Source organism: Synchiropus splendidus, chromosome 14, assembly GCF_027744825.2.
Source record: "Synchiropus splendidus isolate RoL2022-P1 chromosome 14, RoL_Sspl_1.0, whole genome shotgun sequence".
NCBI classification, from domain to species: Eukaryota; Metazoa; Chordata; class Actinopteri; order Syngnathiformes; family Callionymidae; genus Synchiropus; species Synchiropus splendidus.
Window position 1 is genome coordinate 15,682,409 of NC_071347.1, and position 23,314 is coordinate 15,705,722.

The following is a 23,314-nucleotide window of genomic DNA, read 5'->3' on the forward strand; positions in this document are numbered from 1 at the left end:
TCACCAACCATTTTGTCTTATTCAGGAGCAGTTAGCCGACATAATGAAAGCAAAACAAGTTTATTTGTGAACACTGACTGGCTCGATAGTAATTCCTACGGCTAGTGAATTTCCACTGATGAGAGGCTTTTAATGCCAAAAAGACAAAAAGCCCCACACTGCCACAGAGCAAACAACGTGCTGAGAGTGAGTGGAATGGACCAACATTTCTCTTGGTTTGCTTCTGTGCCGGACGGCAGGCTTTGATTTTACACCTAACTTAATACCAAGTTCAGACCGGCGGACATGAAAGGTCTCAAACATTTCTGTCACAGTTTCCCACACTGACAGTGCACTCACGCAGATCTATATTAGCAAAGCCTTGTTAAAAGTTTCTCAGCTGAAGTTAGTGGTTCTCTGCGGGATGACATGGCACATTCAAGAAGGGCGGTATGCTTTAACAGAAAATTCATTCGTAATATAAAATGTCAATGGCTTATTCTGAGTTTTAGTCCAGTTTTATTCGTTTTACCGGCAACTGAGTGTTAACCTCACAACAATGACAAATACCCAGTGGAAGCCAAATCCAGCACAGCAGCAGATACATAAAACATACATGAGGTTTGATTCACATTTGACTGTGGCAGATTTGAAATGGCTTCAGATTAGTTTCCTTTACAATAACTGTTGTGTTTATAGCTTTCCCCGATGTGCTACTTCGATCGATCAATATCGGTGCTTTTATTAGGAAGGGACCTTTCAGCCTGCACGATGAGTTCCAGTAAAATGGTTGTGAGGAACCACTGGATCATAAAATGGTTGAAGGAGAGCCTCTTGCAGGAATTATTATTCTGACCTGAGAGCATCTGCAGCTTAAACAAGCTGCTTATGATTCCAAAAATATTTTTCCCGATCTAATTTCCAGGTGTTTATCTTTAAAAAAGTGTTCTTGACATTTAAATGAAATGGTTTAGCTCAATACATCAAAGAAAATTGCAAATAATTTGAAAACAGCACAGCAATAATTACGTTTTGCGGTGCAATAGAACTGAATAGTTAACCTCATTCATTTTCAGCGCATAAATTCTAAATCTACAACAATAGCTGTCGCAAAACGTTTCCACCTGTCAACCGTTCATGATGTAAAAATTACCATGGCGGGTCTTCAACTGTAGGGAAATCAAAAAAACCTGCCGTCTGCTTGTCACTGCAAATTATAGTCAGCCTGTTATGAGCACTTATCACTGCCAGCAGGACAACTCTGTGGTGTTTTAATGGACACAGTTTGATCACAAGTTGTCATCAACACAAACTACATACAATGGCTGTGTGTTTTTATGAGTAAAACATCTCATTGCATTCAGTCCAAGCTTTGGGCTGACGAATGAGACGTGTCCATAGAGAGACAGGGCCTGACTCAACATACAGAAAAGGGCACCAAACTTCATCACACAAGTGGGCTGAAATTCAAAACAAAATATATTTTTATTCAGCAGTCTGCAACTGGAAATATGAGCGCGAACAGAATGTACTATTATTTAGGATAAAGCCTCACTGTTATTTGGTGCCCAGGGCTGCAGTCTGACACATGCCCTGAAAGCTCACAGTGTTTACTGTCTTTCTGCAGGAATCTTTCTGCATAAACATTTCTTCTAATACTCACATTGACTTTAAAAATACTTGATGTTTTTCCACCAAACTTTCATAAACACTGATGACCAGGGCTGAACAGAGCAGCATCTGCTCCTTTTGCAGCCCAAAACAACCAGCAAAAAATTCAAAATCTGAGCAGAAAAAAAAGACACAAGGCTCCATACAATTAGGAACCAGGTCTCTGCCTCAAGCCAAGTTTCAGAATTGTAGTTGTAGGAGGCACACAGGGCTCACAAAAATATCTGAAGCGCTCTATATTTAATTCAATACCTGGTCCTACGCTCAATCATTATTTCTGAGTCTTCAGTGAGGGAACAAAGTTGAGTGTGTTTTCTTGAGAGTGCGGATGAGAGACTGTCATCTGTCAGAGAAAATTGGAGATGATTCAGTCAGAGCAGGTGGAAACAAAACAATCAGTCCATCTTCCAACTCATCTGTAAAATATTGACGCCACACAAGCCTCAAAATGGCAGTACATCACTTGGCGCTGCATTGCCCGGTCAGCAAAAATAGCTTCCGACAAAGCGTATTCACTGTGAGTGCTCATCCTAAGCCCTCTCAATTCAAACTGCTTTACATGACAAGGTTCCAGTGAACCGCTGTGGCCGTGTCTAACACTCAGAAAATTGACCGTTTGGATAGAGAGTGTGCATGACGGCTTTTTGACCCAGAACATTCTGTGAGTCATCGTGGATTTAACCAGTATGGCAGCAGTGAACGCCCCATCGAAATCAACCTTTGATTCGGGTGAGAGATGGCAAGTTTAATGGGTACACAAGCTGAGAATGACTACTATTGATCGGACACCGCAATGGTGGCAAACATATGTTAGTGAATAACAAAACATACAAACATACCAATTTCCAAACCTCTAGTAAAACAACTATCATATTCCTAATGCATTGAGTGTATTTTGGAAGAAAAGGCAGTCGAGGATTTGAAGTCGACCAGAAACGTACAGTAATCCCATCTAGTAGTGCTTTGTTCCATCAGCAGGGCAGAGTGGGATCTACTTTACTCTGACACAAAAGGCTCTGCATGGATGCCCCAGCTCACAGCAAGGACAAGGCAAATGTTGGCTGCGAAGAAACCTGCTGATGTCAACTTCTTTTAAGATAAATACGCAGCCCAGATAAACGTATTCCAGCAAGGGCACAAAATCCTTCAAGGAAAACCTCTGAAGAGACAAAAATTGGAACAGTTGTACCATGAAGTGTGCGACTTTATCTACATCCGTATACGTAAGCAAATGCGGGTCTGCCTGAAAAGCCATAACAGAGAAACAAAGAAAAAGGAATTTGCAGCAAACCTCCCCAAAAAACAGACATGAAACAAATCCTGCATGCAGTGTCTTTCACAAAAGAAGGATGCAGCTTTTCATTCGCTCCTGGGAGAGTCTTCTAATGCAGCGAGCGCCGCCAGAATTTGGACAAACGAGAAGTCTGGGGGATGGAGGGCGAGGCTTTACCCGGGCTGGCGCTTTGGTGTTCCATCATTAAAACCAGAATACGTTTTAATGCTATCATCGCGCATTGGAAGTTGGGAAACATGAATGGGAAAAAGCAAGTAAACAAGCGTCCTATTAGGGGAATATGAATGCCGTCATGGCGGGTAGGTTATTTGGGGTCAAACTTGAAAGGACGTGGTGATAAATACATATTCATATTCAGCCGTTTACAGTTGGTCTGAAAATGAATCTAATGGCTGACTGATGCAGGAATGTAACTTGACTCAGACAGGTGGGATGACAGAGATAGCAGGCATAAAGACCCTGACCACAAGTCAACATGACAGCTGTGTGTGCTCACTCGCTCATCACTTAGTTATTAATTCTTGTATTTGTCAAACATCCAGAGATAATTACCGGTTCTCATTGCGCTGTGTGTATCTTGGTTGAGGGTCGGCATCTCCGTCATTGACGTCGTAGCTTGCCTCAGGGTCCTGAGAAGAGACGGGGGAAATATAATGAACACAACGACACGAACGGCAAATTTATTGCCAATATTTATGAACTCACATAATTGTTGATGAGATCAGGGTGGTCTTTTTCAATGCCATCATCCAGGATAGTCACAACAATTCCTCTCCCGGTGTAGCCCTGAGCCCAGGCTGCCTTGGTGTTCAGATCGTGATGGGTGGGATGAGACTAGAAGAGACATTGTGGCGTTAAAAAAACAAATTCGATTTAAGTCAAAATACTACAGTATTTTTAACTTCAACTTAAAATTGACACCAAGATGCTGTAGGACATGAAGCAGGAGGAAGCAGTACAAAGGGCCAAGGCCCTTGGTATGGAATGGCAGTGTGAAGGCGGAGAGAGATTCAAGAGGAAGGAAATAGGAAGTATGGAAGTGAGTTTGCTTGGGTTTTTAAGGGCCACGTACAAAGTCCCTCCCAATGGCAGTAAATCTCCGTGGGTGGTAAGGTGAAGATCTAGCCACTACCCTTTGCCTCAAGCAGCTTCTCTAAAGTATTGACAGGATATGGTAGGCAAATGGTTCAACATACCACCATTAATAGACAACCGCCCCCCAACAAAAACATTGGTTACAAGTTCTCTTAACCAGGAACAGGACTGATCTGCAGGTGCATGAATGGGAAATGCTGGTGGGTGGTGTTCCGATCAGGTATTACCACGAACATGCTCTGGCCCAATCCTGTGCTTTGGTCACCATCAATAAGGTTTTCATAGTTGCTTGTGATAGCACAATTTGTTTGGGGTGATGTCAACCATCATGCTACTGAAAGACCAAAGGCAAGCATCCTAGCAGACCTATGAAAGTTGGCATGAAAGCACCGCAAAGAATATAGTGAATGGGCTGGATGAGGACAAAAGACCACAACTGAAGACTGAAGCAGATGATGGGGTTTCTGGGAGACCAGATGTTGAGCACCAGTTGAATTCCGTGTAATGCTGGTGAAGTGGGTTGCCCAACTGAATGCCGTTCTACATCAAGAGAGGGCTTGGGTTGTAGAAAGGGTCATCAAAGAAATCTGGGTCTTTTCACTCTGGCGCAGTTGCTGTCTTAGCCACCTTGAGCAACACATATCATCCTATTTGCCTGATACAAATCCCTATGAATGATCAAGATTTTGGTCGGAGGGAACATGTGGACATTTGGTGAACATTGCCAGACATGTATCTGTGAGTCAGCCCGAAGAAAACTGTGGCTACGGACGTGGTTTACTGTGATGACTATAAGACATTATTAATACTACAAAGGCAAACACACAATACAAATACCAGCTCCCTTGGAAACGACGGCATACAAAGAATTCCTTGTCTTCATCTGATAGGTTGCTATGAATAACGCTTTTGGTCGTCCTGACATGAGTTCTTTGACCTTCATAGCAGCACAGAAAAGAGTGAAAATTGAAAGAAACTTATACAGCCTCAGTCGAATAACATAGGCCTTTAAAATGACAAATTCTGGCTGTCTTCAAGAGGAAGGGAAACGAGAATCATTCCTCTCCTGTTGGGACATGAAAAAAATACAATCGAGGGCAGAGATCTTAATGCAACAATTTTGCCTACTTGCTGAAAGAAGATAGCAAAGACAGACAGGACAAGTGTGGGCTGGGGAGTGGCAAAGGTGAAAGATTGGTTATTTATAGTCGAGGGCAGGGTGTTGGGGGAAGAGAAGGCTTTGGCTTTCGTTCAGCCTGATAATCCGACTTCAACTGCACTTCAACGCTTTCAGAAGTCATCTGGAATAATAACATAATAAATATACGACAGAATAAATGTCAGGGAAATTGTATTGTCACTGTTCCGATCCTGAACAGCAGAGGAGTTCATTCATGGATGATTCATGTTCATGATAGTGTCACAGTTCTGATGAGTCCTTTCATAAAGGGAAAGGGAGGCATCAGTGTGCAGACTGAAGAAAGGAGACAACAAACCTTCTGATATCTCACAGCTGGTCAATGGGCGTGTTTATCCAAACAATGCTATTCAAATAACTGTCATGTGATAGTGGATTAATTTACATTTCATACTGTCGAAAAACTCTTTTCATGCTGTGTTAAAAAATCAGGGGAGAAAGTCTGAAATCTCTTGCAAATAACTTCACTGCATGAAAAAAAAAAATAACTCAAGTGTAAAGTGTGGAGAGACAACATTGATGTCAGCAGCAAGACAAACAAAACATTTGGGCAAAGATTTGATGGAATTCTGAAGGCAGGCGATTTAGTGCATTTTCATCTCAGGGACACATCATCAATGAGTACCAAGCGAGTTAAGTGGTTCCAAGAAAGCTCTTTTCTTCCAGGCGTGCTTCCACCTTTAACAGCACGGTTTGAAAGGTACCTTTATTATTTGAGTCATTTAGAAAATAAAGGAAGCATTTAGGAGCTGAAGGCAACAGAGCAGGACTTCAAAGTAGGGAGGCTGAATCAAACCTGAAGCCCATGACCTCACTTTCATTACTGTAAGCCAAATATAGTCAAGCAAGGAAACCATCCAGGCCTTCACTGTACACTTAATGACAAGGTTGTTTTCTCTTTAGCAGTAAGCCACGCGTGGAATATACAGTGGCTTACAGTGGAATACATTTTAAGCCTTTTTATGACTAAATTAAAGACATTATCACCACTAAAGCTGCTTACATGGATACGCATTTCGACAGTAGACTGTTGTTCGCATGGGTGCGCATCACCAGTGTGCAACCAAAGCTGTCGATAATGTTTCTGTTCATGTGTTTTGAGGGATAATCATAAGATTCATAAAGACTTCTCAATCTGCTGCAGACTTGGACATGGACCATGACATCCTTTTCAGACACTCAAATATGAAATATAATTTAGCTTCATATTATTTTGTGCTTTATTTATTGCATTTATTAGTGTTTATACCTTTTTTTCTGTCTGTCCCTCATTTACAAAGTTTAATTTTTTTTTTTTTGTCAAGAAACTTTGACTGTATTATACCCAGAAATCCATAAATTTCAACATGGTCCCTTCATCTGTTTTATGGTGGTGTAGTGATGGTGATGAATTTTATATTATACCCAAATTAATCCATGAAACACTTTAATGCATTTTTCCCCTTCACAATTTATCATAATTCAAATGAGTCTCTTTATTAAATATTACTCATCTCTAAGAATTCATTTTCTTCCACCCGAGAGCAGAAGGAATATATTGGTATCGACTCCACATTAAAAATGATCCAAATAGTCTCCAAACCAGACGTAACTCCACTCATCTAGAGTCTTACTTATCAAAATAAACTGTGGAGAATTACCATTAAGATTTTCATGAGGACACACACTGGTAAATGACTACAGTCGTAGTATAGCAAAGATTAAAAACTCGAAGGCAACAGCAGCAGAATATGAATGAGCAGTAAATGGAACATCAAGCAGAGCAAATGCTGACTCTAGTATCGCTGCCAAAAGCAACAAAATCTATTTTCACCCGTTACAACAATAAACGCAGAGCATATTGATCTGATAAGAAGCACCATGCGAGGCGTGAAGGGGTAGGACGGATACATTGTGATAGTTATAATACGGGTGTTGTGTTCTCATGCTGTCATGCAACACTATTAAATGGCTTGTAAGACTATGAGTAATACGTCTATCATTAAGCTTCACCGATCAGACGTCACATTGAATGCAGTATCACAGCGTTACACTTTGATCCAGAAATATTTTTTATTCATCGAGTCTGTCGCACTAACATCATTCTGCTCAATGACAGAAATTTTTAAAAACTACTACCAGCAGAGCCAACTGGCTCATGTCACATTATTTCATAAAAGCAACCTAAAATGTGACTGAAATTCCAAGTATTGAGCTGCACTCCGCTGATGACATTTGTGGATCAACATTCCCAATAGACTCAAGATCGAGGAATATTATGCGAAAACCCTGGAACAATTTGAATGGGACAAGAACGTATTGTTACTGTCATGTGAATGTTGATTTACATTAGTAATGGAAGCGTTTGAAAGCCAGTTAGCCGTCAGTAGCCATACAGGTGAATGACAATACCTTCAGAACTGTCTTAAAACTACACTGAATTCTTGAACGAAACAAAAATAAAATAATCTATTCCTCCGTGATCAACATTTCCTGACAGTTTACATTCAGAAACGCAGCCAAAACAATGCTAAAACTTTGTGTTTCCAACAAAGTAACATCTTTACTGTTTAAAGCTGGGCCCCTGACATGATGCTTCACCCGGGTGACGATTTTGGGCATCGGGCCGACTTTTGGTGCAATCGCGTGCCTAGCATTGTGTGGTCTTTGTGGGGCAACAAGAAGCGCTAAAGAGCTCACGACCGCCTCCCGATAGATCAGATGAAAATCTAACTTTTTGAAATCCTGGTTGCCCTTCGTGAGGTTATCGCACTGTTGAAGCTGTGTCATGACCTCAGCTTGTCATACTACAACATGCGCAAACATATGTAGATATAGAAGTGACAGATGAAGAGACAGAGCAGCTACAGAATGGCATAAGATCCACTCCTCATGAGTAGAAACGACAAAATAAAATTGCATCGTGTATGCCCAGCTACAGTGAGCATCTTATTTGAATCAGAATTTGAATTAAATTTGAATGTTCATAAAAAAATAAATAAAATAAACGGACAGGTGACAGCAAAAACTGACGTGATGGCAAATATGCCTGTGGAGATACAATTTCACATTCTCATTAAAAAAAATATTTATAAAGAAATAAAACAAAAAAAAACACATAAAACTATAAAAAGACAAGATGGTGGCGGTTACACACCAGATACCACTGCTTGGGGAAGTCAGGGTCTGTTGGCTCCTCGTAGACATCCCGCCTCTTTCTTCTCTTCACCACCTGCTGCTCAGCCCACAAAACCTGGAGTAGAAACACAGATGCACACGCAAACATATGAAAGACAAATCATACATTACACCATCCTACACTGCACATGTATTGTCATGCACGACTTCAGTCTGAAAAAAAGGATAGTGCTCTATTTTTAAGGCTGGTTTCAGATCCCTTAAGACTGAGACGCAATAAAAGACGGTCCCAGCTGTGCTCATAAAAGAGATAACTGGGGAAAGCAGCAGAATTACACGTAGTTTATTTCATATCTTCCATTCAGCGGAAAAGTGGATACCAGACTTCTTTGATGTCCTGAAGGCATCTGGGATGCAGAAAGTGGTAAAGGGAGGTAATAAATGCTTGTCTCAGATTTAATAAAGTGCCTTTGTATCTGTCGGTAAACAAGCTAAAACAAACCACCTAAAGCAATGCAGATAAAAAAAATCAGTTAACGTCTTATTGTCTGCAAACGTGTCTCCTCACTTGGGCAACGCTGTTTTATCACCACATGGACAGAACACGCCAGTGTACTTCCAGTGTACTGGGTATTTAACCCATCACGCAAAGTTGTTACCGTCGCCCCGTAATTACGGACGTGGAATTGTTCGGCATCTATAAACATAAGCCGTTTTCATCAATGCCCAATTTATGAGATAAAAATGGCTTTACTTCGCAACCTGAGGGAAGAACGTCTGGTCGAAAACACTCCCACTGCAAACATCTGCCAGCTCATTAACAAAGACATCTGGATTGTTGAGCTCTGATTCTGGTCGAAATGGAATTGGTTAACGATTCCCAGGGAGCTCTCTGAATATGGCGTGCAGCAAGAAACGGCGTATTTGTGATCATCTCTCAAGGCACCTTTACAACATGGAAGGCAGGCGAGCAAGGTGAAAATGTCACTAGCCTTTATCCACAGCGTGGTCAATGCTAACTAACCATCAGCGGAAAGCTAATACATTTGAAACTTCTTCGCAGTTCTTCGTGCTACTTTCTACGCAAACTAACTCCTGTGGGTCCTTCCGACTGTATGTGCCACAGAGACTGGGTGCAATACGACCTCACATCGCAATCCTACTGCTGTCACCAACTGGAACGGATCCGGATCCGGATCCGGACATGAACCTGGGTATATTGAAAAAGCCCATTTTCAAGGGCTCGGTCCCAGAACTGATGCAGTCACTGTATGAGTTGAGCTGGTCTGGATTTTTTCTTTTGTACAGACAACAGTTACTGTAAAACTATAAATCATAACTACGCAAAATTCCTCAGTTAAAATGCAACCTATTCAGCCTACAGATTGCTTTCTATTTGCCTGTTAATACCGGATACAAACAGACCCTAAAACACCCTGCAAACCAAACAACAATGAGCTTCATGTACTGAATGCATGTGTACGTTCAAGATTGTATCACATTTAAAATAAAAAAAACATTTCAGCACATATTTTTCACTCAAGATTGCTGCACCACTCATGAATCACTCCAAACAAAATGAAAGATTTCATAGCAGGAGAGCTGGCCTTTGCAACACTGAGAAATAAGAATATTTCTCAATAACACAAACAGACACTTGTGTGTTCTGTATTCAGTTTGTTCTCAGACTTGGACTTTGCCTCACCCCTCCTCAGTTTTTGGTCTTCATTTGGCAGGTTTTCCCCATAGAAGACCAGTCACATCGAGTCTTGGCTGAAAAGCTTCTGAAACCCCTCAGAAGATAAATTATTCTAACATGGGTTGGAGCACATGTGAATCACAAGAGGGGAAATCATTTTCCATTATAACCCCTGAACAAGTCTGCAGACACCCATTTCAATGTGAACTAAGTAATTGCAGTTACTTTGTTATTTGATCAATGGCAGGAGGAGGCTCATGCAGTGGGAATGAAGTGTCTAAATCACACAGTGCAAAGAGGAAAACAGAAAAAAACCCCACATTAATTACAGTCATTTAAGGCTCCTGGGAAATGACAAATCAACAAAAGAGAAACATCCAAAGGCGTAGATCTTACAAGCCGACAGCAAGAGACATTAACAGTTTGGAAAAATGATGTTGTGCAACCCGAGTGATTTGCAGACATTTGTTGAAGAGGGGGGAAATGACACTCGCCCCATATTTCAAGAACAGGACTCATTCGCAAACGTATATTCATTTTAAGCCTGGCAGATTCTGAAGTACTGACACAGCTTTGGAGATCTGTTTTTTCTGTGGTAATTTTCCTGAGCCCTCCTGTCATTTTATTCCTGGATGAGGCAGGATTTCATGATAGCATGTTATCACAGTGTCAGCGGTTAAATCTGCTCACCACAGCTGCTGATGGTGTAGGATCTATTAAAAGAATGGAGTTACTTTTTAAAAGGCTTAATCATCTCAGCGATTCATCGGGTTCTCACATAATTAAAATTGATCAAATCATTTCTGATCCCCACTAACCAGCGAATGTTCCATCATTTCGTCCACATCAGGGCATCATGTGGCACAAGTCAAAACCGACGAGGGCCATCCGGCTTTGGCGGTGTTCCTTGTGTAAAAGTACACAAGGGCAGGTTATGACCAGGTCTGTGACTGGGGTTTGTCATGTGACCCTTTTTGAAGACTCACCATTGCATTGTGTTTCATTATCCCACTTCTGACACCATTCGTACCGGCACCAGGAGAATATCTGTTCGTGCCTGGCCCCACACATGACACAGACTCGTGGTGCAAAAGTATCAGAAAATGAGGTCTGTTCATGAAACTAGGAGATGAGATCAGAAGTACAGAGAGGGTTTTAGCGCCCTAAAAAGTCACCACACTGGTTTCCATTAAAAGGGTGTTTCTGCCCCGTAATTCCGCTAGATATCTTTGAAATTTGCAGATTCTCAACCCTTTGTGCACCTAAAACTTGGTGCCATGTTAGTTTATGGGCAAAAGCTCACGATTAAGCACATCTCTTAAGTCGCGCCACTCGCATTTGATTGGTCGACGCGACATGTCACTGTTATCGATGGGATGTCTGATGCTGAGAGGAGGAAAATGTGAGTTATGTCATTCGACGACATGCGTCCCTGTGTGTTGGGAAGGGAAATAAGTAGGGGGTGGGGTTTTGGGTTGAGAGCAGGGCTGTGGACGCCCTGGTTCAAAATCCTACCTAAAAGCCTGACAGAGAAGTCGGACTTTATTTGAAGACCAAGCTGGAACAAAAATACACCTTATATTGGAAGTATATTGATACATAATATGCAAAGAGAGAGCTGTCATATCCAACACTGCATAGCAGGTATGTCTAGAAATAAAGGTTACAAAACATGTAAGATTTAAAACCAAAGCATCTAAATATAACCTTGAAGTAAAAAACAAAAAACAGAACGTTTTTGCTAGACGTTCACAACTTCTGGTAAACACGAGTGAGCTTGATGTCAGACACCTCCAACTCCAAAGGAAAGAGTTTTCATCTCTCTGTGAGCGTCCTTCAGTCCAAAGGCGTCAATGTAAAAAACATGCTCTTGTGAAGCAAAGTAAAAAGACACAGTCAACAGCTTATGCAAGCTCATATTTCTCAGCACAGGAAGCTGCTGCTCTGTATAACCAAACAACCTAAAAATGGGTCCATGCTCACCTCGGGTTGGCTAAAAAATCCTACCTTCTCTCATTTGATTCACCGCCTGGCCAGTAGGGGTGCTGTTTGTGTGAGTATTGAAAGAAGCTGCACACGACCAGAGGATTTTCTCATTGCCACTTATTCTCTTTGATCCGAAAGCTTGCTGTTATCATTGTAAAGCGCAATCCAACTGTACACCCATGACTGCTTATCCCCTCCACTCTTCATAGCTACTGACCACAGCAGCCACCCATGTCGAGGAAATCCAATAGACATCCATGACGATTATCAATCACGACAGAGTTCTTAGCTCCTTTTTTCTAACTTAACACACAGTGTCTGTACATGCCGCTCACTCCTGCTACCGCTGTAATTCTCCAATCAATCCCACACGCTCACATCGTATTAATGTACAACATGAACCACAGATACCAAAACTTCTCCACTGGAGGCAGATTTAATTGGCTTCCTGCTAAGGTGCGTGGCATTCGACTTTCAAATGTTGATACTCATTTCTATCGCTCCACACTTGAGAGGCTCACAGTTCCAGTGAGCACCAAAGGTTGGGGCAGTGCGAGGCTCACCGGATAACACTACTTCCCCAACGCAAAACGTAGTGCAGTGGAGTAAAAACAAAGTCAATGACGGTTAGAGCACAAAATCTTTTTTCTTTTCTTTTTCTTTACACCGCTTTAAACAAAGTGGAAACATCGAAACAAGCGGATAACACGTCCGGAGGTGGGCATGATTATGGTGGTTGTAGCAGAATTTTTAACAGAAATGCAGAAAGAAACCTCAAAAAGACTTAAGTCTTTTGGTCCCGGAACTCAAGTTGCACATGCCGGCCGGACATATGAAGAGACAGACCGCTGCTGAATAGACATCAAATGAATTATCATGACTAAAAACAAAACTACAATCGAGTAAAAGTCAAAACTTTACCATATGCTTGCGTTCCGTTTGGTGTTATTTTTTTTCTTTTACAACACGGAGTTGCTCGGTATTGGTCCTTTGAGGTTATAGGTGCTAACTTAAACACACTTCAGTGTTGCATGTTGACGCATTAGGCTTTCAACTGAAGCCCATATACCGCATTCTGTGACATATCCTGATGCCACGGGCAGCACGACGCGTAAAAGAAAGACAGCGATTCAGGGTAGGTAAGACATGGGATGGCACTCTTTTTATCTAAGAATTGATATCACAATTCTCTGCCACACTTTTTTTCTCATTAAATACGTAGTTTATTGCACACATAAACCATTACAAAACAAAGTTGCATCGCCAGGCATATGACGTTTGAGGTGCTGATAAAGATGTGTAGTCGGGATGCTCCGATCAGGGCTTTTACTGCCGATCACCGATCACATGGTTTGACAATGAATTTGTAATCAAAATGATGAGACCATCTGTATCGAAGATGTGAAAACATGAACCATTAAATCATTTTAATTCAGAAAGGTTTTATTATACCTCTTCTAAAAGGCAAAAAAACCTAGCAGAATGCAGCAACTACTATATCAAAAGGACACATCTGAGAAACATTTTATTTGATGTGAGACGTCACTGGTGAATCTCTGTGCTGTGTCCGTGAAATATTGACATACTGTAGCGGCACTCCAAGACAGAAAGCACTGCATTGATGGAAGTTTCCACTTCACATGTTTTCAACAGTTTCTGGCAGAACGCTGCACCTGACTCCAAAATGGCGCCGGATGCGGTCGATTCCGTCTCCGTGTAAACGACACATGAGAAAGGCTGCTCATCTAGCTCGGTGAAATTAATGATTATTTGTTTGGCAATTAGCTTAGCGTTCCGAATGTCACTCCGGGACCGGCGGGTGTTGCTAAGCGTCAGCTGCGCTAACAGCTGCTGAGGAACCAGCGCTCTCACTTTCATGACCCCAGAACACTCTCCATGCTCCATCTTTTTTTTCGTAACATGTTTGTTTTGAGGCTGTTTGGGGGGCTGATTCTCCTAACTAGTGCCCGGTTTGTCATCCATATTCCTTCAGTTTCTATCCTGTCGCCGACCTCTACCCAAACACTACCGCGTTCACATGAAACACGTGACTACAAGGCTCTTCGTCATTGGTTGAAGGAGAAGTCACGAGCATTGTGGGAACTCAGAAAGTAATCGAAATCGAAAAAATTGAAATCGCGATTTTTTTAACGATTTATCGTGCAGGCCTACTCTCAAACGGCTGTGCGTTTCAGTCACGGTCACCGTGACTTACCATTGGTTAGGAGTTAAGTCAAGTGACATGCAATGCAGGTTCTCAATCATTGAAACAATTTAATCCCAAAATTCTACTGACAGAAGGAGTTCTTGCAAAGCTTCTCAACAGCTTTGGATATTTTTGGAATATATTATTCTCTTAAGCAATTATTATTATTCAACACTATTTACAGAATAAACAGAGTCGAGAATGACATAACTGTGCATTAGCTGAATTCCAGGTAGAAGGTTCATTTTATCATGATATTCATTTTTGGCATAATTGTTCAGCCCATGTCTGATGTGATAGCTAGGGAAATTACTCCAAAGCAATGAACAGAGTCCAATTAAATTTTTAGGAAACGTGGATAATCTGTCGGACGATTAAATTGTGGTGGTGCTTTGGTCACTGTGTGGTGACAGGTGCATTCATGGTCTGTGTCCTTCACCGTAGCTCTGGTGAAAGACCAGCTGTCTCCGTGCTTGGCCTGACTGTAGCTGTGTAAACCGTTTATAAAGGCAGAGAAACAAATAACCATTGTGCTGCTTCCATAAGAAAACACATCTGTTTTGTCTCTGTACACTGCATTACTTCTCCACCAGAGAAATGCTCTCTCACCAGGCTGAACACTAAAGCGTTTTTCATCTGATAGCCGTTTGATTTGAGACGGCTCGCTCTTTTCTGAGGTTGAGACGAGAAATGCTGAGTGATTGCAAACTTAAATATTCGGAAGATAATGATCTACAACATGGAACAAGTCAATGCTCTTGCAGGATTTGATCGTGCTTATCTGTACTTTCCTTTCTTTTCCTCTTGAATTACGACAGTTTTTTTTAATGATTACACAGACACAAACTCACACACATACGCATGTCATGTTTTCGTGTATGCACACAAACACTCATGTATTGTTATCTTTGTGGGGACATTTCTTTGAGCTCCACAGCCTCTTTCCCTAAAACAAGCCAAACCCAAACCAAAACAAATGGCTTAACTTTACCGTGATTCTTAACCCAACTGAAACCCTGTAATAAATTTGAAATTGTTATCCTCAAAATAAAGTTAAACGTTTTGGGGACCGGAAAAAATTTCTCCTCAATGAGGTTTATTGCCAAGAATTGGTCCTCATAAGTATATCTAAAGCATGCACACACACCCACCCACACATACACACAGCTTTCCAGCTACTATAACAGCATATGTGAACCATCTCTAAATACGATTTCTACCTCTGGGCATCAGGTGTTGCTCACTGCAGTCAAGGTAGCTGCATATCTCTCCCAAACTCTTTACTCTGCAATTGTGAATCTCTGTAGCGTGAAGGTGCAGCAACAAGACGGGGCCCTAAAACAAAGTCCTCATTTTACATTCTTCAGCCCTCCTAATCTTACGGTTAGAATTGCTGACAGAAAATAATTAGAATTTTTTCCCCCAAATTTCAGGTAGTAAAAGATAAGAGCAATCTCCAGAGCAGTGGTGTGAAACTAATGCAGCAATAGAGCCAGAGGATTGTGGCGAAGCTAACTGCGATCCCAGATTCCTAGGGTCAAATTAAATCTCTCGTGTGGTGCAGAACACTTCTGCCTACGTAGGCAAGATTTTCGACACGGTTAAAAGAAAGAAAAGGAATAATAGATGACAGAGCAAGGCATGGGAGCACCAAGCATCTTTAAAAACAGCATTTAAGACTGTATGTCTGTTGTGTCCTGCTTGAGTCTTAAACACAACACAATTGGGCCTGGTCTGTCTTTTTCAAAATTAGTGGTACGTTTGAATTCTTTTTGACTAAAAAATTAAAACACAATTCGTTTTTTTTTGTTAAGTGGGATGGTAACTTGGAGCATTACCACTCAAGTAGTGACAGTGCGGTGACATCAAATGCAACTTGCAGTGCTACTTGTGCCCAAGTGATCGCCAGTCTCCAGCCCCCAAAGCGGCGTCCCTCGCCTCTCAATTTGCATTAGCAAAAAGCAGGTGAATAAGCCAGAGGACAGTCTAAATTTAGAGGGGTGTCAACATGGTGGATTGGACAGTCAGAAATGTAGCAACTATCTGCTGTGGAAGCATGTCAGAAACAGCCGTCTGTGGGTCCACCGGCTGCTTGGTGAATTCCAGCCCACGGTCCATTCGGCTTCTCTGTTGCCCCAAATGTTGCCCATCCTCCACTCCAGCGTTGTAGCGCAACAGTTTGTCGCATGCAATTGTGGTTCTACATTAAAGTTACATTGAAATCAGTTACTTTTGTTGCTGAAGTCAGGTTTGATGTGGATGGATGTGTAGTGAAAGCTTGTGGCTCTGCTTTTGTTAAACAGATTCTGAGCTTGTGTTGTTGGATCAAGTCGCGCATCTGTCCAGTCCAGAACTTAGGGATGCCTTGAATGCTCAGATCCAGAACCTTGTGCTTGTTTGTGGCTAGATTCCGACAGATTGTCTGCATAAATACCACATTTTTCACGTGTTGTGAGTCAACCCAAAACACATGTAAATTAAGTGCTGTCACAGCGCACTCAGTCTCTCCATTTACGCAGTTCAGCCAGACATCATGGAGGAAGTTTCAAACATTTAATCCTTCATATGTATGTTGTAGAAACAACACAACACAAACAGTATGTGCGTAGCCTCCACAGCTGGCACACAAACAAAGTGACTGCTTTTATTTGTCATCTCATTAGCATACTAGTACCTCTCTACTCCATCGGCAACTCAACGTGCAAATATTCATAACAGAATTGGAGTGCACAAAGGACACTTTTCTATTGTTGGAATCACTCCCCCCGTACGGCTTCGCACTGACAACGTAGAGAGAGAGAGATACTTGGGAGGCAACCAAGCACCGTCCCAGCAGGGCATGAGATGCAGCATTTTTGCATTTTGACAGCATGAAATTACGTGTCAAGGGGCACTGAAAAATAGCAACTTGACCTGCTACTGACAGTGAAAGCGGTCTCACACAAACTTTTCCAGACGGCAACCAATATTCCAGTCACTGGCGTAAATACGAGCCATAGAATGCGGCTAAACTTCTTTGGGTGAATATACTGTACCACTCTAACAAGCAATACCATTTACATTCTATTTAGACCCCAATTTCTTGCTTAAACATACACCATTCTTCAACGTAGACTTGATCAATCTTTGGTGTTTTTTACAATTTTGCTGACTCACAGAATTTCAGATCACAGAGATCAGAACATGGCACAACAGCTCAATGCACAATGCCTCACAATAACTCAAAACCTAACTATCACATCTAAATTGATAAAACCACTTGTTGAACGAAGAAGACAATAAATCTTCATAATCCTAACTTGTAATTACACTTTTACAAGCCAGTACACCTGTATAACAGCATGCCTTCTTCTAAACCACCACAGACTGAGAATAATCTGCCTGTAAACTTCGCCAAGAAAAAGAAGGCAAACACTCAACATGCATCCAAACTCGGCTGTTTGTTAGAAGAGGCAGCAGCAGGAACTCAGTAAACAGATCAGCTCTATCCATCAGAGACGTGTGGCGAAGTGACGTTAAACAGCCTTCGCATGTTGAGTGTTGAAAGCCCTGCACAGCTTGCAATGTCATCACGTCAGCCTGATTATTTGTAGGACATTGATATGTGTCACGTCGACAGAAGTTTGAAAAAAAAAAAAAAAAAAAGTTTATCAAAGATTCACTTTGAAGGAAGGAATTTCTAGCGTGCATGCCCAACATCTTACCCACTCACTTTAGCTGTGGAGTTGTTGGCAAGGTCTACGTTTTCTTGTGTATTTGGTCTTTTGCTTCGCGTGTGGGAGTGTAGGCAACCTCAGCACAAACAGTTTTTCCTCAGTAAAATGGTCCAAATGGCAAGAGGTTCAAATGTGATGAGTGACCTACTGAAGGAGAGGAGGATCAGTCAGAATGCGTGGATGCCAAAGAAAACTCTTTTAACACAAGAAGAAACGGGAAAAGCATCAACTGCTCATGTTAATAATACAAATAATTTTTTATGACACTTGCTTTCATATGAAATGTTGGTGAAAACTGAAGGCAGAAGATGACGAAGAAGAAGAAGAAGATGGCAGAAGTGATGACTGAAAGCTGAACCACAACTTTCAATAAGCTCAAGATGTCCCTCTGCGATCAGTGACTGTCAGCACTTTGGTGCCGTATTGAGCAATACAGGGCTTTTTACATCTTTGTACTTGCAAGTCAGAGATTCAAATGAAACGGCAGAATGCAGCAAATTAGGAGACCAAATCTGAGAGTTTTAGAAGTTAAAGAGCTAATTTATGATCGTCGATCTTATGAATTCCAGATCTCTTTTTCTTTTAACTTCACACTTGCACAAACTGACACATCGTCTTTGCTCGTCTCCTGCCTTAAGCCTTTCTTTGAATGCTTTGAAATGGTTGATGACCTCTGCTTTTCTGATCCTGCTGAGCTTCTCGGTATTTTTGAAAGTTTGACTTCTTGCCTGCTTTCCCATCTCTGTATTTCTCGGCTCTGTTTTCCTTTGATAAATCCCACCTTTGAGCTGCAGTATCAGAGACGTCACATCATTGATAACTGTGACTGTGTTAAGTGAGATGCCGGGGCCACGGGTAGAGCTTTGCCTATATTTATCTGGCCCTCAGTGGTCTGTGAGAAACTGTGATGCTGAGCATGTGGAAATGTTCCATTGTTTTTTCTCTTTTTTTAACATTTTTAACTCAATTTCATCACTCTCTTTTATTTTGTGTGCATCAATTTTGACCATGTTTATCTTACTAAAGATTAGCTTCACTTACAAAATTTTACATTGGCAATTTTGGAGTAAAAAAAGTTTTTACATTTTATTCAAAACTCGTTCATAAAAATGTACGACTAGGCAACATTTACAATTGACATTTTCATGTCTGTATTAAATAATGTTATTGTCACTATATTCTTAGGATTTAAGCAAGTCCTGTTCAGGCCATCATGACATGAGAGCAAAAAAGTAGTAGGCACATGACAATACAGTAAAAAATTATAAGATAATAAAAAGTGAATGGATTGGCAATAAACAGTGCCGTAATAGAATAATGATGTGACCAGAGATTTAACTTAAAGTTAGTCACATCACACGTTTTTGAATAGCCATAACTTATAATCCATACACCTATCTACAGAGAAGTAACTGTCTCGTCGACACCGGAAATCCAGATAGCGGTCTTATGATTTAACACCATAATATGCTATAAAACCACAAGAGAAGAGACTGTTAGGAGCTTTAATAGCGTCACTTCACTGTAAACCCCCAAGCCTTTGCTCAATATAATCCATGCTTGTCATTACCCTGCTTCTTCACAGCTCCACACGCTTCCTCTTCCTTCAGTAACTTTTGACAAGATTCAGGAACCTCACACAAAGCCTTTAAATAGCAGCAATTACCACCCAGCTCCCAGTATTCTAACCATGGCAGCCGTCCACTGCTGGCTCTGTGTTTGACTTGTTCTTTAGCTAACCCTAATTTGAACACTTCTAACTATTCCCCGGTGTCAAGTGAGCGATGAGGCCAGATTAATGAGGTTCTTATTTGGTCCCAGTGGCCAAAGAGCCAAAATGCTAAAGGTCAATTGAAAAGCAAGAGGTTGTTATGGAGCAAAAATTGAGAAATTTATGCACCCGACTTTTTTGCTCCAATAAAGCTTAGTATTCAGGCCAGGAAACCTGATAATATATAACAGATGGAAGTCTCTGATAGTGGACTAGTCTGGAAACATAAAAATAATATGATTAAAGGGGGTTTAAGTGACAAGAGATGAAAATGAATCTGCTTTAGTTTTAATAAATGAGTCCTTCCCTGACCTACGACGCACCTGGGCATGCTCCGGCCCTCCCACTTCTTCTCATGCCACACGGACGGCACCTCCAACAAGCAGCATCAGACAGATAAACACAGTGTTTGAGCAATTTCCCTCAGCCCGAGCATTGCTACATTCATGATGATATTTAGGGATTCATAATTTGTTCATAAAAAGACACTAAGTGTCCTTGTTATTTAGTTTAACATTTTGAATTGGCTAAGGGTAAAATGCAATAAACTTCCACGACCTTTAGTTTCCCGATGAGATGCATTAACCACCATTCCAGTGTTCGGTAATAATCTGCTGGCTGAACTGGCCTGACATGGCTTGGCTGGCATGGAGCGACTGATAGTCTTTGCTTACTCCCAGTCACCACACAGACATGCTGTGCATGCAGACAGTGCGCTGCTGACTGGCGTGTGCTGTAACTAATCGGATCGGTGGGAGGGACAATGCTCAAGGCACAGAGACATGAGAGCAAACTGGGGCTCTCAAACCAACAGCACTGGAGTCAAAATAACCCGGTTCTGACTTTGATCCATTATATAGGCAGCTGGACACAGTAGAATATCGGTACCAATAATCGGTCGACCCACACTCAGGGGTACTGGACGCTGACAGTCAAAGAGCTGCACATCCAATCATTGTTCCGTGTCACACCCTGCGTCGAAAATGTCCCATGATAAAACATGGCTGTAAAATACATGGTTTGCCACGTTCCATATCCAAATAGCTCAAATAATTAATAACAACTACACCTCCACCTACGCGCTATTTTGTGACCTTGAATCCCCAGGATTTCACCGTCTGGAGTGCATCCACGTGGGACTCACGATCGCTCTCCTTTCCAAAACTGCTCGACCACAGCACATTAGCATTTCTGTTTAGGAATATGTGTATCCTTCCCTGCAGACTTCCACACCACGTTCTGCCATCTGAGCTCTCCAAAACAACGTTTAGATAGACGCAGAATGTCTAGTTGAACACCACTGATGATGAGTGATATAGAGTTTTAATCATTATATTGTTTTTTTTTGTGATTTTCTTTGTTTACTTCAGAGTAATGGACTCAGGGGAGGTGAAGAAGCGAGTGCAGGGAGGATAGAATGGGTGCAGGGGAATGATATCGGACTGTAGAGAGACCTGCCATGTTGGATATTATTCACTATTGTTTCAGTGGTCAGCAATTCAGATCGGAATCTAGAGATGGTGTTACAACATTGGTAACCTTTCAGGTAATTTCACTTCATTCCGCAGGAATTTAGCCAGTCGGACCAAAAATCAATTTAAAAAGCACAAGGTTAGCAGTTTGAGGGACCCGGGAGTGAATTAAAGTCGAGGAGCTCGTAAATACAGCTAGTTAAAGGGTATGACTTTAATGGATTTGAAGGGGAAGAATAATAAGCTCTGCAGTCCTCTCACCTCCTTAATCCCCAACACATTAAACTCACAGTAAAAAGAAGAATCGCTGTATGATATACATGGATAAAAAGTAATAGCTGTCGGCTCACAGAGGATTGTGTACATTCATCCGCTTTGCATGGAATAATGGGATAATGATATGAAGAGAGTGAAAGAAATTCCAATATTAAGCAAACATTATTTCAGCTAACTTCGCAGACGGAAAGATTACTTCTTAATGTGCGGTTTTATGCGCAGCAATAGTGAAATTATTCCTGTTTAAAATGCAGAGATTAATACATTCAACCTGGAGGTGTAATCAAGTGGAATCCATTTGAAAGGCACTCACTCACAGGTCGGCTGATATTCTGAGGCCATGAATACAAAACCTCCGAGGTACATTTGAACGGGTCAGGCTGATAGATGGCACCTTTCGGCTGAATACAAAGTGTGATGAGCTGTCATCGACAATGGCGTTTGTTTCTCTCGTAATATACGGCCTCTCCGTGCGTTGTTCAATCTGTCTTCGGTCTCCGTGTGGCTAGGATGAACTATCGCAATAATCCACAGGAGATGACAACTTACCTGTGGCTCTTTTTGGAGCCTGACATGCATCTCTCTGTGTCCAGATAAAGCTCTCTTTTCCACAGCATGGTGTCTGAAGTGATAGTAATCTCCGAAAACCTACACAAACACAGGGAGATAGAGAGAGAGGCAATGAGTTCACCTGCAGCAGCTGAGTGTCGAGATAACACCCGTGCTCACAAAGGCAGTCACGTGCGGAGAGGCAGACGCACAGTCAGCGATCACTTAACAGACTTTTAGAATGTTGCCGTCAATATAAAGCGATGAAGTAGATGTCTACAGAAATGCATACAGAGGTAAAGGATAGATTAAAGTGTACAAGTACAAATATACATGGCTGAGACATTTTCAGGTGTAAAGACAGGCATTTTCTCCATCACACGAGGCCAATAAAGAAAAACAGACTAAGTTGCAGGCCAAACACAATTCAAGCTTAATCTGTGTCCCTTAAAATTATTGAAGGCTACATTTTTGCTAGCGGCATCTCTGTGTTCGGTTCAAACCACATAAATTGTCCGAACTCACAAATGACGAACACATTCTCATTGTTAATTCAGTGTTAATTTTGTTCACATTTCTGCATGTTTCCACAAAGGTTACTGATACGGACCAAACGGAGCAGTATCACCGGGAACCATGCGGGGCGGTGTTACTGTTACTACACAGTATGTAGCTCTAAGACACAAAAAAGCCATCACAATGGCGGAAATTCTCCGACTCCCAGTTGCGATACATTTTGCGGCCTCACCAACCACCGCCTCCTACAATGCTGCCTCCAGTTTTGTCTTCTGTGCAAGACGTATGTTATCAATAGTTTGTATAGCCATGTTTGTCGTTACATAAAATTGTCATACAATTCTGACTGTGGGCTGCTCCTCCTGTTGTCAACGTAAAGTACGCATGGAAGTTATGTGATCAGTGACAGAGAAATCGTTTGAAACTGACAGGTACAATTTTGTAGCATAAATGGGCATTCAATGTTTAAATTTGGGGTTCACCTTGAAATGAGGTGGCCGGCAGTCGTGGGGTTAGGGTTAAGCCATGGGACGTTGTTCTGAAAAGTCAGTTGTGTTATGCAAAAGTTCACTTGAAAACAGTCACTAGCTGATGTCTCAGGAGTCAGAGTGTATTGCCATTGACCCATAACATGAAAGACAGCCTGCACAAACACTCACTATCTTTCACTGAACTCACATTTACCTGGCTCAATCTGTAGGAATTTGTAATCTCCATTTGCTTGCCTGACGAAGAGCAAAGCTCAAAAACTAATCTTTGCAAGCCAGAT

The 23,314-nt window shown here is 41.6% G+C and overlaps 1 protein-coding gene across 2 annotated transcripts in view; it reads right to left on the minus strand.

Annotated features, from left to right (window-relative positions):
- furinb (furin (paired basic amino acid cleaving enzyme) b) overlaps window positions 1-23,314 on the minus strand; it is a 119,532-nt gene that overhangs the window by 42,482 nt on the left and 53,736 nt on the right. For both annotated transcript variants that reach the window (XM_053885636.1, XM_053885637.1), the window contains exons 3-6: window positions 22,030-22,128; window positions 8,374-8,469; window positions 3,650-3,778; window positions 3,497-3,573 (exon numbers count right to left, since the gene is read on the minus strand). In XM_053885636.1, the coding sequence (XP_053741611.1) occupies window positions 3,497-3,573; window positions 3,650-3,778; window positions 8,374-8,469; window positions 22,030-22,128 (401 nt within the window). The remainder of the gene's footprint in view (window positions 1-3,496; window positions 3,574-3,649; window positions 3,779-8,373; window positions 8,470-22,029; window positions 22,129-23,314) is intronic.